This window comes from Hippoglossus stenolepis, chromosome 7 (genome assembly GCF_022539355.2).
Source record: "Hippoglossus stenolepis isolate QCI-W04-F060 chromosome 7, HSTE1.2, whole genome shotgun sequence".
NCBI lineage: Eukaryota > Metazoa > Chordata > Actinopteri > Pleuronectiformes > Pleuronectidae > Hippoglossus > Hippoglossus stenolepis.
Window position 1 is genome coordinate 24,431,391 of NC_061489.1, and position 17,452 is coordinate 24,448,842.

At 42.0% G+C, this 17,452-nt stretch overlaps 1 protein-coding gene across 3 annotated transcripts; it reads right to left on the reverse strand.

The window, feature by feature from the left end:
- Nucleotides 1–1,258: 1,258 nt before the first annotated feature.
- Nucleotides 1,259–14,719, reverse strand: tlx2 (T cell leukemia homeobox 2). Of its 3 annotated transcripts, none has more exons than XM_035161606.2 (5): nt 13,866–14,719; nt 6,704–6,913; nt 5,781–6,018; nt 2,164–2,341; nt 1,259–1,653 (listed from the first exon to the last, which is right to left on the reverse strand). In XM_035161606.2, the coding sequence occupies exons 1-5, from the start codon at nt 14,383–14,385 to the stop codon at nt 1,642–1,644; spliced, it is 1,158 nt and encodes a 385-aa protein (XP_035017497.1). In that variant the 5' UTR covers nt 14,386–14,719; the 3' UTR covers nt 1,259–1,641. The 3 variants fall into 3 exon arrangements, with proteins under 3 accessions (XP_035017497.1, XP_035017496.1, XP_035017495.1); XM_035161605.2 differs by having other exon boundaries at nt 2,164–2,344; XM_035161604.2 differs by lacking the exon at nt 1,259–1,653 and having other exon boundaries at nt 1,672–2,344.
- Nucleotides 14,720–17,452: the final 2,733 nt, after the last annotated feature.

Genomic DNA, 17,452 nt, shown 5'->3' on the forward strand with positions numbered 1-17,452 from the left:
GCGAGATTTCACCATTTCCCCCGGGAATATTTCAAGGATCTTGATATTTAAAAAATCTGGTATATTTAGGCAACTGATATCAATAAGTGTGTAGCATTTGGTGCAGCTTTATTGTATTTCTCAGGTAATAGATGGTGACAGCCCTCATTTTGAAAATGTTTTTAGCCTGGAACCAGACTGACCAGCTACAAGATGAATCGTGACCATGAAACATTTGATTCAGAGCGAAAGGTAATATTGGAAAACGGAAAAAAAGGTAAAGGTACAAGACTGTGTACATAATTATTTTAAGAGGGAAGGATCCACACATCCCATAAATCGTGTTTTCCTCATCTATAAAAAAACGTTGGATTTTAGAAACAAGTATCATGGTTACTCTGTGGTAGACGGCATCACATTTACAGTTGTGGTAAACATTTCCATGGTAACACCAACTCCACCAACCATATAAGTCGCTGTTACACCTGAGGATTATGGGTAGTGTTGCACTTCTCCTTGGCATCGTGGTTAAAACATGTTTGTCTGAAAATAAAGTTGACAGCGGACTTGTGGCCTCTTGAGATCATAACATTGTTTCACAATCTCGTAGCTTGTTGTACGTCTACCTCGGATGGTTAAAATATTATGGCTGATAATTGAAATCTCTATTCAGAAAATGAACAGGATTTTTACTTCCTGGACTCGACTGTCGAGCTGTCCTCCTGCAGCTACCGAATCAAACTGCAGCTTCTTGTTTGCTGTGACCGATCATGTCAGTCTCACTCAAGTTGTTGTTCACGCTGTGCAAGAATGAAGCAGCTTGAGTCCTCGGTGAAGGTGTTCCACTGAAATCGCTGGAACAAAAACATAAACACAACTTGTGTTTCACTTGGCGGCTGCACAACTTGTACTTTCTCCAGCGCTCTCATTCTAATTTGAGCTGGCATCGCTCTCCGTACCTTTATTTATCCAGAGAGGGTTTTTTGCTGAGCACAATTGCAGTTTTTCGGCGACGCCTCGCTTCACGTTCACACATGGGAGCTGCAGTCATCAGTTTTTATGTATAAAGAGAAATGAAGGTATTGCTCTGTCCTTTTGATACACTCTGATGCTATCTTACCTTTGGGTGGTTATGAAACGTTCATGTGTAATCATCGCTAAATCCCACGAGGCTAACTACCTCTCTAAAATCATAAAGCATTATTGCATAGTTTCATAACGGTGACAAACACTGTGAGGAAAGAGAGGCAGGAAAAAAAACCCAGAAAGGTCTGTCATCTTTTCAAAAAGTCACAATATCATTTAATATAAAACACCTTTAAATTGAACATAATGAGGAATCTTTGATCAGCAGTTCCACCAATCCACTACCACGTGACCGCTGCGGTCGGCGAGGAGCTCGGCCTCGACGGCAGCCGACTCCAGCGGTACTTTCCGAGTGCACACAGAAAAGGGTTGAAACATGCATTTACTACATTGTACAAAGTCGAAAAGCGAAAAAACAGGAGGTCTCTTTTTTATTTTTTGCCATTCGTGGCAGAAACGTCTCTGCCGCCTCGTGAGGGATCCAGAGGCAAAAGAGGGGACAGTCTTGATAGGTGGGCATGTACAGAGGTGTCCATTTGTTTCCCGGCACTTAGGGGTAAAGTGCCCTCCTCTCTTTTAGACCGTCAGCTGAAGGGAAAGCGGAAACTTGGTGTAAGGCAGGAGAATGACTCAACACATTTTAGAAAGTTAAGGTAACAGCTGTTTAATCTGTGACAACCAGCGATGCCAGTGCGGCTGCGGAGCTGTGAAGTCCACAGACAGTGTTTTGTAGCTCTGGGCAGAAACAGATAGCTGCTCTCTCTCTCTCTCTCTCTCTGTCTCTCTCTCTCTCTCTCTCTCTCTCTCTCTCTCTCTCTCTCTCTCTCCCTCTCTCTACACCATGTTGCTGGTAACGATCAATGACTGAGGAAGCACGACGTCCATTCAAATACTTTCCTGTATCTATAACAATCCCATAATGCTGCTGTGCTATTTTGTCCATTCTTACTGCTGTCAACTTGATACAGACATTTCATTCCCTGCTTCTTTCCCCTCTCTCTTTTTCTCTGTGTCCTACACACACACACACACACACACACAAACACAGACACACACACACGCTCACACTACAGATGCCACGGAGGTGAGGGAGGTCACCTTATTGTCATCTGCCCAGGGCTGCAGGTTCTGCAGGGCGTAGAGCGAGGAGTTGTGCAGGCAGAGTGGGTCCGGCTGCAGAGGCTGGCTCAACGTCTTCTGGAAGGCTTCCTGCTGAAGCTGCAGCATCAGCCGGTTGGCCTGCTGCCGTTCTGCCTCTCGCTCCTCTGCAGTCTGTCTCCTGGGCGGGAGGGGAGGGACAAAAGAGAGACGAACATTTAGGACCTGTGTGGTGTTCATTTTCATGGGGGGAATCAATTATTGCTACATCCAGCAGAACTGTTTTCAGAGTTTGTCTCATATCATTTCATTTCTTTTCCCAGTAGATGAGTGGTTCCTAACCTGGAGTTCAGGACCCAGTGTCAACCGGCTAGTCTCTACTTTGGCATTTTGTCCAGCGCCATCTTGGTTTTATAAAACCTTAAGTAACCGTGTTTGAAGGAGTGGGGGGTGGACATTGGACGGGATTAGCTGTCAATCACAAACATCAAGCTGTGATGAAGACTTTAAACTATCGACACCATAAACTCATGGTGTTATTTGACGTTATAAATCAAATGAGAGGTTGAATAATTTTCTTTTAAAACCAGTGTAGTCACCCGCTGGTCACTTGAGAGACTACAGGGTTCAGGGGTTTCCACATCGGCTTCTGAGGGTCAGAGGCTTTGACATTTTCGGAGAAGAAGTAGTAGAGTAGAGAAGAAACAGTAGAGAAGAAACATGACCAGTGTTTTTCTTGCAAATTAGTGAATAGTTTTACTCCATCACGCCTCTAAACAACCAGTGAACACATGCAGCCAGTAACAGGGAGTCCTAATTATAAATCATTTACTTTTTAATGAGCCACAAGGAGACTGTCCTCAAAAACGAGCTTCTGGGAGAAGCTTGTTATGACCCATAGTTACATTTTATTGTATGACCTCTAGTGTCCATTGTAATCATGGCCCCAGAAGTGAAGCCGAATCACCTTGATAGCCCCCTGGTGGCTGGCTGCAGTATAGGTCATAAATCACGGACCAAACAAAAAAAGTAAAATTTCACGTTGAAATACATTTTTTCAAATCTGGTTTTAGTCATTTGAGGCAAAGTGTTCATTTGTCCCTGTAAGTTTGGTTTACATGAGTTATTTGATGCTATAAAAACAGGCTGAGACGTCATGATTGACAGCTGAGACTGACTCGTGATTGGTCAAGTGCTTGCGTCTGCAGGGCCTCATTATCGGGGCTTCACTCCACGATCACCGCTGCAGAGACTCAGGCTTCATGTTACGTGAAAAGCACAAGATGGCAGCACCTGTATCCGGGATATTTGGGCTTTGTTTTTGTAAAATGGAGGAAGAGGAGACGCGTCGTCCGTCTTTATTCACAGTCGATGGCTTTAAACATGTTATTTCAACCAGATCTTTTACATAACCTGACCAAACTGTGACCATTTCCTAAGCTTAACCACATGTTAATGATGGTAACCACGACGATAAAGGAGGCAAAGGGAGAAATGTCCTGTATGGACGTTCAGGTCGGAGAGTTTTTAGACGACAAATCAAAAAGAGGACAGGTTGTTAATCTTTGCATTTGATATGAGACTTTGTTTTACTAAATCAATCTTTATTAAGTAAAAATGCTGACAGTAAAATATCTTAACATAGATTTTAAATGCTATGATAAAGTCAATATAAATAACTGACAGCACAATAATGTTTAAAGCTGCAACGTGCAGCTGTTTAGAGTAAAAAATAACAAGAAATAAAAAGGATGTTGTGTTTTTTAATGGTTATTAATGGAAGCACAGAAACCAATAAAGAAATCAAACAAATAGAAGCGGATCAAAAAGCTAAATCTCAAACAGAATCCACAATGAAACCTGTTCCTGTGTAAATGCTCTGTGTTTACTGCGTGTTTATTGAACACCTGCGCCGCTTCACTTCGGCCCCGGGGCTACGTGACAGCTGATCAGCTTGAGTGACAGGTGCTGGCGAGGGAACGTGACTAACGCAGGGGGAGGAGGAACGGGACACTTCCTGCCTCAAGGTGAAAAGTTACATCTGTTTGTTTTTTCTTTTCTTCTCGGCGCTCGCAGCACATGTTAACAGTAACGTACACCCCGTGTGTGGTGTCAGCGAAAAAAGAGAAGCACAGATGGGTGATTTTCCCAAGATGCAAAAGGTATAAATAAAGAACTGAGATAATAATCGTAGGAGAGAAAAGGAAAAACACGTCAAACTGTGCTTCCATTGTGATTAGAAGCAGATGAAATGCCTCTATTGTACATAAATAGTTTTTCTAATTTACTTTCTTCCCGCTAATTACATTGTTCTCTGTTTTGCGTGACAAGAAAAAATCTGCGTCAACATCATAGAACGAACATATATATTATAAATTAGCCCCTTTTTGAAATTACGTCGACGTCGCTGTAATAAAACAAATCGCAATAAGCAAACAGCTGCTGTCAAAGTCAACAACAACAACGTACAAATTGGCAGGAAAGAAATCGCAGGCGAGCACACCTTCTCAAACAAGTCTTTCATACACGCCGACCTCGCATCCATTAGCCACACATTATTGTTAACAGCATTATCATAATCTCATTGGCTGCCTGTTGATTCGATCATCCTCTTGTTACTAGCGTAGTCGTCACGCAAAGACATCCCTCATGCTCGTCCTATCAGGTGCACACCGCAGGGAGAGGCATAAATCTCAGCTAAACTGGAGCGGGATCTGAAAAGCGTGTTAAACCGATTCCCTGGTTACTCATGCGACATGTCATTCAGTCCCGGATCCAGAGAAATCATAACTAATACGTCTCGTAGAGGAAAATCTTGTTTTTTTTAAAACACTACAGGCTGGGATTGGTGTTATTTTACGTTTTTTAAAGGGGTTACCAAACCAAATCTCAATGTTACTGTGTATTTAAGACAATGAATTAACCTCTAAATGTTAAATAGACAAAAACACAGTTCAGTTTTAAGTGATTTCTGTCCGCATGAGATTCAAAACTAATTATAAAAAGCTTTAGGATCATTTAAGCATTAAAACCCTTTATGTAATTTAGTTGGTAATGTGCCTTTGAATCATGCGTCCTGGTCCTTTAACTAAGGGCAGGGCATCGTAATCTGATTTCCTCCTCATTTACGTCCAAATGGCCATAAACAAGAGTTAGAATGGAGTTAAGCAGTGTGTGTGTGTGTGTGTGTGTGTGTGTGTGTGTGTGTGTGTGTGTGTGTGTGTGTGTGTGTGTGTGTGTGTGTGTGTGTGTGTGTGTATGGACTTGGCAGTCAATTCCTCCTGTGAGTGTTCCAGTATTGCTTTGGACAGCAGTTTTCTAAAAGGCCTTTCAGGAGGCTCACAAGTGATTGTGCTTGGTCAAGCGAACTGGCCTCGACTGGCAGCTACGCTAAGCAAAATAGGTGTCGTGTTGTGTGCGACGCCCCGGATGCTTCAGCTGTCGACCATCTTACTCCATCGAGCGTTTTGGGACCGCGAGCAAAACAGTGACACTTTCACTGCTGTCGATTTATGGCACAAGAAAAAACTCTGAAGAATCCACCGAAGCCTGTTTGTTGTGCTTAAGTCAAACATGTGGGGAGACACACAAAAATGAGCTTTTGAATTGATCCTTACCGCCATTTTGTCCGTCTGTTCTGAAACCAGGTCTTGACTTGTGCGTCTGTCATCTTCAGGGCCTTGGCCAAGGTGGCGCGCTCGGCCGACGCCAGGTACTTCTGGCGGTGGAAGCGTTTCTCCAGCTCGCAGATCTGCACCCGGCTGAAGGAGGTGCGAGGCTTTTTCCTCTTGGGCGGCGTCCGGTTCTGGTAAGGGTGGCCGATACGACGGGTCACGGAGAAAGGCGAGAGGGCAGCTGAAAAACAGGGGGGAAAAACAGGGGATTTATTAGACTAATAGATAGTTTGGTTTAGTTATTCATTAAACACTGTGTATGTGGTGGATTAGAGCTTTAAACATTATTCATATACGTTAGTATCATCAATAATGTCACTGAAAGTAATTGAGGTGTTTGGACCTAAAAGGTTGAAGATTAATGTCCGTTCGTGTTCCCGGTTATTTCCATTTCTAGCCTGCAATGATCTGTGCTTCTGGAGAATAAACTTATTTCCCCTGAGCCTTTCTATGTAAACGCTCCTGTGATAAACACCCTTTCCATTTTGTCCAGGCCCTTGTTTGGATAAAATTATTGTCCAGTTCGTCTTAATTTCTGGAAAAAGCCAGCAGTGGTTTGTTTGTTAGAGAAGAAGGTCAATGTGATTACAACTACAAATCTCCTGCCAGGGTTTGAGAACCAAACAGCACGATGAGTTGTACAGTCAGGACGTCAAAGGAAAAGACAAGAGGGACGTTTAGAAAGCTGGAACATCTGAGATAGGTTCAACTCACAGTTAGATGATAAATCGACCTCTTATACTTTAAAAATCATTAATAAAGTTGCAATAAACGAGAGGGATGCAGTCAAAAATCATGTGTGACACAAATGGGTGAGGTGAGGGAGGTGGTTGAGAGGGGGAAGGGGAGCGGGGGGGTTGACTCACCTGGGCAAGCCCCCTTTGGGAAAGGATAGTCTGCTAGGAGGCCACTGCCGTCTCGCAGGTGAGCGAGCTCGGGGTAATAGCATTTAGCTAACGTCTCCACAGTGCTCCAGACAGGGACCCTGCCGATGTCTCCCTTGGGGAGATGACAGAGGGACCCGACCCCCGGCCCCCCTGTGGCCTCTCCAATTCGGCTCTCCTCTGCCTGCTCCCCTAAAGGAAAGGGACACACAGTAAGGTCCCACATCTGGAGCACAACAGCAGCAGCAGCAGCAGCAGCAGCGGCGCGCCGCCACCGCCGCCGCCGCTGCCGCCGGGCAGGCACCGACGCTAAGCAGCTAATCACATGAAGGAGGCCTGAATGATGAACAGAGTCGGCTTTAATGTTATTTACCGCTGGTCTCTTAAGTTAGCATTTGGAGAGGCTAGGCTACAAAATGAGATATCGTCCATTTGGAAAGAATAAGTGACAACTGCAGGGTTACAAAGATGAATAATCAGAAACAGGCAGTGAGGGTCATCTGATGACAATGTGATGAAGGTCAAAACATGATTTAAACCCACTGCGATGATGTTAAACCTCTGGAAACAACGTCAATAGTAATATCACAGACTTTCATCCTCACAACGTGAACAGTAAAGAGTATTTTGTTATTCAGGGGGAATTAAATTCAAACACACAACGGTCAGACATTTGTTATTAAAGCTTGTTCATGTATTATTATAACTGCTGCTTTGTCATTGTGTCTTTTCAAAATGAGATATCGTCATTTGGAAGTGACAACTAGCACAGTTACAAAGATAAATCAAGCACATACAAGTCGGCCAATCAGAAACAGGCAATAAGGGTCATCTGATGAGGATTTAAAAGCCGCTGCAATGATGTAAACGCTCTGAAAACAAAGTTAATAAGAGTCGTTTTCTGTGATTTAGGAGGAATTAAATTCAAACATTTAAAATTTTTGCACAAAATATCTTCCATACAACATCAAACATTTATTATTAAAGTTTGCAGCAATAACCCAGATAGTTACTGGTCTTATATAACAATTGCTGCTTTGTCATTGTGCCTTTTCATAATGTATTAATTGCACACAGACACAGTATGAATCCACGTTTATGGTTTTCTCCTCTCTGAGCCTCGCCTGCCCGGTGGTTCACTTTCACATATCACTGTATCTGGGTATTAATAACAACTTATCTTCTGCATCATAAAATATCTATGAATCCTGTCTATTTTGTCAGCCATGGGTAAACAGAAGATCGATAAGTGTAACCAGATCGTTTTTGGCCATAGATCCACTCCCCGGCCACATTCTCAACTTGAAGCCGAATGGAAATCCACCAAAGAAAAAAAACGGTTCCTCTCTGTCTGTGTGTGTCTCTGTGTTGTTCCTCCCCAGCAAGCTGTCGAGCCTGCTGTCTTACAGGGTGTTGATTTGTTTTGGTTTTGTCAGAAAAGCTCACCAGGAGCCAAAATGAATATGAAAAACATCTGCATAGGTGTCCCCCGAGGGCCACGTGCTGCTGCCGCTGCTACTGCTGCTGCTGCTGCTCTCAGAGTTTCAACGACCTGAAAATTCATTTGCCACCACGACGATGACAATTTGGATGGGAAATGGAACACGAGGCTATTATGCGCTCGGCGGTCGTTTCCAGGGAGCTGCCGACATCCCCGGATGGTGCTGAACGCGAGCGGCAAATTGAGGCGTACACAAGCAAATGATTTGTGTCGTAAAGACAAATAGCTGCAATGTGCTGTTTACAGTAGAGGTCACATTACGTTACCTGATTGGAAATAAGCAACGTGGATTTAATTTTAATTGTCTTTTGTCTTCTGCTGCTCATTAATATTATTACTCTCCTAATAGTGTTATTACATTATTATCAGATTTCACATTATATGTTGCTCTATAGCTCATTAATAGTAAAAAATACATATTAACATCTATGACAGATCCAATTCATTGGCTGGCCCATATGTTTGTGGATATGCATCAATATGTCAAAAATATGTTTATTTTCTATATTATTTTCAATATATTCTGTTAATTATAATAAACTGTAAAATACCAAACCTTGTCATTTGGTTTGATCTTAGGAATCCTTGCCAATTTTTTTATGTACAGTATATAATGCCCAAATTAATCAGTATTGGTAAATTTTCACTCCCTAATATCTGTATCGGCACTGGAACCTAAAAAATCACATCGGTCAGACTTGAATCTATATTTACACATAAGTTTATAAAGTGACAACAGCTGTATAACTGCAGCAGCTCTCCAGCCCTCAGTCGTGACCTTTCTGCTCTGCACGTTTTCAAATCTCCTGCTCAGATTCTTGTGGCGACCTCTCTATGGTGTTCCTGTCATATATATGTATATATATATATATATATATATATATATACATTTAAACACAGTCATAGTTATTTTCGGATGACTTCTCATTGCCCCAAACACGATGTGCAGCCTCACGGGTTCCGTGCTGAGAGCCAGCAGGCCTGCTGTGGCTCCCAGCGGCAGGTCGAGTGGAATAAATACTGCATTACACGGCTATTTCAGGCCATCTGCAGGCGGACTAATGGACCAGGCACATATGAGCACGTTCTGAGGCAACATGCAGCAGGAACCTGCAGCTGCAGCTTCACTTTATGTGCAAAACTCTGATCGATATCCAGAGGACGGTACGGATACTGCAGCAGTCACGTTTAATGTTGTGACTCGAGGTGTAAGACTGAGACTGTCCATTCAGGAATCATGCATCAGGTTTACTTCTTGCCATTATTACTGTAAACTGCTGTTTGTGTATATACCTGTATACAGAACCACAATGATTTTAAAAACTGAGCTTGATTTTAAAGCAGCATCCAAATTAAAACCCTGCTCCTGCATCAGACCATATTTCTGCATCTACATGTGTTGTAATTGTATTTTCAGCTGCTTTGTCATTAGACCTTTTCAAAAAGAGATATTCTCCATTTGTCACCACATCAGTCATTGAACAGTATGAATCATAGTCAAATATAGTATTCTTATAATATATAATATATTTATATAAAGGACTCTTCTGTCTTTACCTTCCACTATAAAAAAAAATACCCAGCAACACATTATTATATAGGTATAATAAAATACTACAATACTAGAGGTACAGAGGAGAATTAAGAAAAACACCAAAAAGGTCAGACCTCTTTAAATTTCATAATAAAAGTCCACATTAAATATCACAGGCAGCTTATGGAGCACATGTGTCATTGCAAGGATGATAAATTACATATTGTTCCTGCAGACACTAAATCCAGCTAAATAAAGAAACTGCTTCTTACATTAGCCCTGAGTATTTTCTGTAAAATGCCCATAATGAAATAACACTTAAATATGTTTCTTGACTATTAATAGTTTTCCTGAGCAGCCTGGAAAACAGTTAAACAGCTAATGGAGGAGAGGAGACATTCACAGGCTACCGGACAATTAAATGTGTTTAAAACATAAATGACAAATAAAGTGGAAAATAATAAAAAAAAACTGCCAAAAATGCTGCAAATAAAAAAAACATCACCTGAGTTTTTCTTCACCTCCACGAATTGAAGAAGGTAAAAGTGCTGTAATACTAAATCTGCTGCCCGGATAATACAATTTAACATAAGCATATCAAAAAAAATAAAATGCCACCGTGGAGAATATGTTTCCCATAATAAAACCACTTATACTTAATAACACTTCTCGGTGACAGCGCCTCCCTTCCCCTCTGCGGATATTACCTCGGTAGCAATCTAATAAATATATCCGTGAAGGATTCTAAAGGGGATATTGAAATATAACATGAACATATATTGCTATTTATTACACTATACGGGACACACGGGCGGGCACGCGCAGTGTGGTGTCACAGCAGGGGGAGCAGGGGCACGTGCCGGCGCGAGGGCACGAGCGGAAATAAAATCGCGTTGTTCTGCTTCCGACGCCATAAAAACTCAAACTGAGATTTAATGCGCAAAACCACAGCTTTAATTAGGTTTTTATCGCTGCTGGGCGACATGATGCCAAGATTATTACATTAAACTTCGACATTATCATCATCATTATTCGACCATAATGATATAAATGATATTATTATTATTATTAGTCGTATTATTATAATTAATAATGGTACTTTGAATAAAGTCCAGCTGAATGAAACAGCCTCCTATCACTAAAGTTGCTAATGGCCTCTCTGATATGACCTAGTTTATCATTAATAAATATAAATACGTGCATCTCCTCACCACGACTTCATTATTTAAAACATTTTATGAACGTTTCTTTTTTATTGATTGATATATTAGAATTGTAAATCATAATAAAACCGACTTCATCTTTTCCTTTCATTTTATTCAAAGTCCTTACCGAGCACAGAGCTCTGCTTTGAAATAGGACTATAGCCAAAACTTTAGTAATAATAATTACACTGTGGTGGATTTGAAATTATTACAAAAGTCATAATAAATTCCAAAGTAAAAGATAAAGTCACATTTATGTATCTTTAAAACACGGAGAGCAAACGTGGCAAAAAAGAAAAATCATGCAAATCAATTAAGTTGAATAGAAATACATCTTTTAAATGATATTTTTGCTTTATTTGCTTTAGTTAAATATTCTCAGGTTAATCAGTTGCGATAAACATTTTGAGTGTTGAATGATACTACTACTTATATTACTATACTACTACTACTACTACTACTACTACTACTACTAATACTAATACTAATACTAATACTAATAATAATAATAATAATAATAATAGTAATAATAATAATAATAATAATAATTAGCAGCGACGTTTGGGATAATAATAAATAAAATAATATTTAAATTAATGCATTTAAGTCCATGCGTAAAAACAGAGGGGAGTTACTGAACATGAGCTCTGTGGAAAACATGTCCTATTTTTAGTTGTGGATCAAAGTGATGCCATTAACGCCAAATCTAAATCCGCCGATAAAACCTCCTGTGATGTAAAACATGAATTCAGGCCATAAGCACCAGAGAGAGGATAAGAAAAATGTAAAATAACATAAAAACTAAGAACACGTGCATGTTCGCTGAGATCCTTCAGAAACGTGCTCAGCTGTTTTAGTCTCCTCTGGTTTCACGAAGAGAAAAACAAGAAGCAGAGACAAACGGTTCAAATGTTCCTCTGCCCATCAGGACAGATGAGAGTCGATTTGATTTACGGCCTTTTATAGAAAACAGAGCAGGCTAATTCTGGACTGAGTGTGTGCATGAGTGTGTGTGTGTGTGTGTGTGTGAGAGAGAGTGTGTGTGTGTGTGTGTGTGTGTGTGTGTGTGTGTGTGTGTGTGTGTGTGTGTGTGTGTGTGTGAGCTGCAGATCTTTGGCTGATCAATACAGTGGAAAGATATAAGCTGCGAAATAATTACAGCGACACAAAGCTGAGAGAAATTAAACGAGAGGCCCTCGGTGACTATGAGTAAAATTGATAAGCCTATTTACACTGTATCTTTTTGCAGTTGACATATCGTCCCCCAGTATTTAATAATTAATCGGTTAGAAGGAACGGAATAGTGAATATTTAATGTGTACAGAGGGTGGGGGAGGAGTGTGTGTGTGTGTGAAGTGTGTGTACCGTGGAGTGTGTGTTCGTGAAGTGTGTGTGCGTGAGGTAGAGTGTGTACGTGTATGTGAAGTGTGTGCAGTGTGGAGTGTGTATGTGAAGTGTGTGTCTGTGGAGTGTGTGCACATGAAGTGTGTGTGTGCATCTTCAAAACGATGAGGTCATGAGAATATAAAAATGTGGAGCACCCCCTTCTCCTCCAAAATATGAATAAATAAAACCAAACATTGTGGTCCAACTTAAAATAAAGACAACAATAATATAATATAATATAATAATATGTCTGATAACATTTTACTGTTATGTTCTAAGTTATTTCACCACAGGTCTTTATTTGAATTGATGCCTTCTGAGAGAAATATGATGAGGTTGTGTTGCCAGGGACAACAGATGGAAATGTGCACATTAAAATCAATGTGTTCTGTCCCCATAAAAATACAAAATTATTGAACAAAGATGTTTTTTATATGTATTTTTTGTGTTTGTTTGGTTTTACAGCAAAGACACAAAAGCACATGTATACTAATAATTGATAAAAATACTATGAATGAGTTTATACAAAACATTATGCACGTAACTAATTAAAGTGGGATTATGTGACGACAGTAGAAACATACGGTTTTGTGAAAATATCTAACTATGCAAATTTCTGTAGTTATGTTTTTTTCTAATTTGTCATGTTTTTGTTATTTCTTTACATAAAAATAGTAAATAAAAATCTGAAGGTGATTTAAAGGAATTAAATTAAGTATATTTACAGTCTATGAAGCCATTGCTTTTTATTATTGTTTTAATACAGTTATTTTATTAACTAATATATGCTGCTGGTGGTTTTTTGCAACCTTTTCAAATTTACAGAGAAATAATGACTTATTTTACACAATATAGAAAAAAAAACTAAACTAAAATGTATTTAACAAGCTGTGTAATTGTCCACTATAATAATAATAATAACAATAACAATAGACTTGAACGTGTCATTTGCTGTTACAGTTATGACTCATCTTCCTCTTTCTCGATTGCTTCACAGAAGAAAAGAAAAACCATTCATCCTCATGAAAAAAAAAAAGAAACCAGGGGAACGTCGTTATCCGTCATCTGCTGTAAATGGAGAGTGATGGTCCAATACTGATTCATCAGCATGTCCATGTCAATTTCTGCACTCGTTCATCAGGCTGCCCTTCCAGCATAACACAAGTGACTCTGTTGTGTGTGTGTGTGTGTGTGTGTGTGTCTGTGCATGAAGCATTCGTTCTAGATTACAAACCCTACATGTGAAATCACCACGCTCCAGTCTGTCCCGTTCAGGCCCCAAGTTCAACTCAACCGTCCAGGAGCCACTTTTCAAAAGCAAACGTCAGGAGGATCAGAATATCACAAATTGAACCTGCTCTGTCACGAGGAACATTTCACTCTAATCACTCATCGTCGTTCTAATCTGTGCGTAATCTGTGCGTAAAACGCATGAAGAAGGTGACTCCTCTGGCCAACATCTGTATTAAGGACAAACACTGATCATACAGCTGTTGCAGGAGGAAACTTTCACTGTACCTGTTAGTCTGTCCTTGGCGAACCTCCTGCTGCTCTCCATCCACGGGAAGGTGAAGTTGGCCGCATTCCCCATCCCCATCCCGGGCACCGAGGGGATGCCGGGTCCGATGCCCGGTGGATGCCCTGAGGGGGGCGGATGCGGCGCGGCGGCGACGGAGGGCGGCGGCGGCGGCATGGGTCTGTGCGCCGGCACCCGGATCACCCCGCCGGCGCCACCGCCCGAGTTCACGTTAACGTTCATGTTCATGTTCATGCTGACGTTCATGTTCATGTTGACGTTGTAGGAGCCGGCCAGACCCGCCGCCGCCGCCATGGAGCAGGCCGGGTTGTAGACGCTGTTGTACCCGTTGCTGTAGACGTTGGGGGCCAGCGCGTAATCCGGGTCGCCGTTGGTCCGGTTGGGCAGCATGCAGCCGCTGGACTGGTCCGAGCTGTTCAGGATCTGGTCGATCCCGAAGCTGATGGGCTCATGCTGCTGCTGGTGCGTCTGGTTCACCTCCTCGATCCCGGTGTGCTCCATAGTTCTGTCGGTTTTACGCGCGTGTCAGTATATTCACAGATGTGTGTTTGTAATCTGGCAATGCACGCCTTGGAGGGGAAAGAAATCACTGTTTGTGTGTTTGCTGCAGAACTGTGCGGTTGTTTCTGTTTTCAAGCATCGAACACAGGCCTCTTCTACTCCCAGGAAACCAATAACGAGTCCGGCGCGGTCCAAAATCTGCCCATTACTTCTGTCCAGCAGCGGCATCGGGTGTTCCCTAAATTAAATGCCTATCCGTCGGGCTAAAAAAGAGCGTATCCATCTTTCACAGCGCGTTCTCTCCCCGTGAACTACACACAAGGAAACCTAACAAGGGGGGAACAACAGAGGATTATCCGGAGTACTTACAGACAACAAACATCCCTGCTGTGGGTTTTTTTTTTAGGAGGGGGACGCGGTTCTCTGGAGAGACTCGACGCGCTTTGTTCGCTTTGCTCTGGCTGAGACCATCCGTGCGCAGGGGCCACGGCAGGATGCCCGCGGGCTCGTCGCATCAGAGGCAGAAAACCAGAGAAACCAGGAGACGCTGGGAAACGCGGCGCTGACCTCGCAGGGCTGGATGTTAATTGGAGGTGAGAGCGTTGTGCCGAATGGAGGAGCGCGATTCAGCAGGTGAGACAACCCTCTGCGTAAAAGCTGCCATTCGGTCATCCAGCCAAACCTCCCTCCCTCTCTCTCTCTCCCCCTCCCTCTCTCTCCCCCTCCCTCCCTCCCTCCCTGCTGGTAGGACAGTTGTTTTGCTCCGATGTCTTAAAGAAACAGCAGCTTCTTTTCTTTTCCTCTCGTTCTTTTCTGCAGCTTTTCAGGAGGTTTCGTGCGTTTTAGTGGATCTGAGGCCTGAGACCAATCTTTTTATAACGCGTTTCACCTCAATGCATCATCTCGGTTATCGACAAATCTCACTTTTATATCAATTTCACAGTTTTGGTCTCGTGTTGAAATCGTATATTCATTAAAGTTGTATGTTCATAGGCTACATGATTTATTAATGGACTTATTACCACTAATGTACATGTGACTTGGCCTCTGTCGTTTGCTGTGGGATTATTAGAAAGCCAGATATTGACTCTGTAGGAAAAACCGATTAGCCTTCACACACTGACCATTGAAAAACTGACCATTGAAGAATATATATTCATACATGTATAATGATAATAAGTCATGAATAAATTATATATATAGTGTTGTATATTAAAATAACGTGGTTTCATGTGCAGGACCATTTACTAAAAACATTAAAAACTAATTTACACCATTCCTCGTGTCAGTTGTGACATATTTGTACTGAACAGACACAAATCTATTATTATTATTATTATTATTATTATTATTATTATTATTAGTAGTAGTAGTATTAGTAGTATTAGTAGTAATAGTAGTAGTAGTAGTAGTATTTTTATTAATATATTTATTGGGATTGTTGTTATTACTATTATTATAATTAGAAGTAGTAGTAGTAGTAGTAGTAGTAGTAGTAGTAGTAGTAGTATGAGTAGAAGTATTTTGTGTTTAGCAAGTTTATGATTGAAATACATGACTGATTTTGATATTTGTGTGATATTTATTTGATTCTCCATCTGGTCTGACTCTTGCTGAGTTTCTGTATTTTTTGTGTTGTTGTTTCTGGGGGTTTTCTTGGTGTGTAAAGCACAGACCCGGTGCGGTGTTCTGGTTCGGAGCCTCACGTGCAGGCCTCCGGAGAACCCTCCACTTGATGAGCTCCGGTTTGGGATCCCTCTGCCGCACAAGATGAAGGCTCCGTGCTGCTGGACGTGGTTCGGTTCAGAGCCTGACAGCAGGTGAGGCACCTGAAGGCAGCGAAGCCCAGTGTCTGTGCAATTAAAGGATGCCACACACTCACCCTGCACACCAGGGGCCCCCACGGAGCTCGAGCGAGGAGGCCCCCGGAGTCTCGTGGCACCCGAGACCACGCACCGATATCTCGGATGGAGACGATCCCGCAGGAGGATGAACGGTTTCCCCTTGTTCTTAAAGGCGGGTTACGTCAGTAGTACAGTACAGATAATACCAGACATGATCCAGGCGTGCGTGTGCGTATCCGCGTGTGTGCGCGCGCCAGACTGAAGCAATAAGCTGTTGCACTGTTACGCACAATGAAGCAATAAATCCAGTGATATTGACGAGAAGTGTGCAGCGTATAAAGGCCTGATTTAAACCCACTGGATAGATAGAGAGAGAGATAGATAGAGAGATAGATAGATAGATAGATAGATAGATAGATAGATAGATAGATAGATAGATAGATAGATAGATAGATAGATAGATAGATAGATAGATAGATGGATAGATGGATGGATGGATGGATGGATAATTAAACAGATGGACAGCAACTGGAGTCAGATCCAGATGTGAACCACGGATTGTTTAACCTCTTCGCGCCCGGAGCGACGACGCGCGTCGCCGGGGTCTCAATTCAATAAAGGTGAAAAATGGCTCATAATAAAAGCGCGACACGGGGAAAAACGAATTTAATATATCACCGTTTTATTACGCACTTATTTCACTTTCTGTGCGAATAAAGATATCTCTCAACTGCACGAGGTGGCTAGAGGGAAGCATAAAAATCAATTGTGTGAATTCAGGGCCATATCAATAACGGTGCGGGGACGGGAGTGTGCGCGGCTGCTATTAAGGCCTGTTTATATTTGCGCGTTGCAGGGAAATGAATAGGGACGAGAGGACGCGCCGAGCCGCGGATCAGTTTACTGACAACGTAATTGGCCGTTTATGCAAAACCGTGAAGATGTACGAGCAGGAAGCGGAGACACAACGCGAGGGAGGCTCTGCAGGGCAGCACGTCTCTGAGAGGGAGATGTCAGCTGCTCGGCTGCTGCACATAACCACTGTAACCTGTTTACACCGGGACAGGCAGGGAGCACACACCGGGTCTACACACGTGCACACCAACAGGAATATGAGTCTATAGATGGTTGTGTTGATGTGTTGTGTTGTTATATTCTGTCGTGCTCCCAAAATCTGGGAGGTTCCATGGGCTTCTGGTTTTTATTTTTGCTCTTGGAAAAAA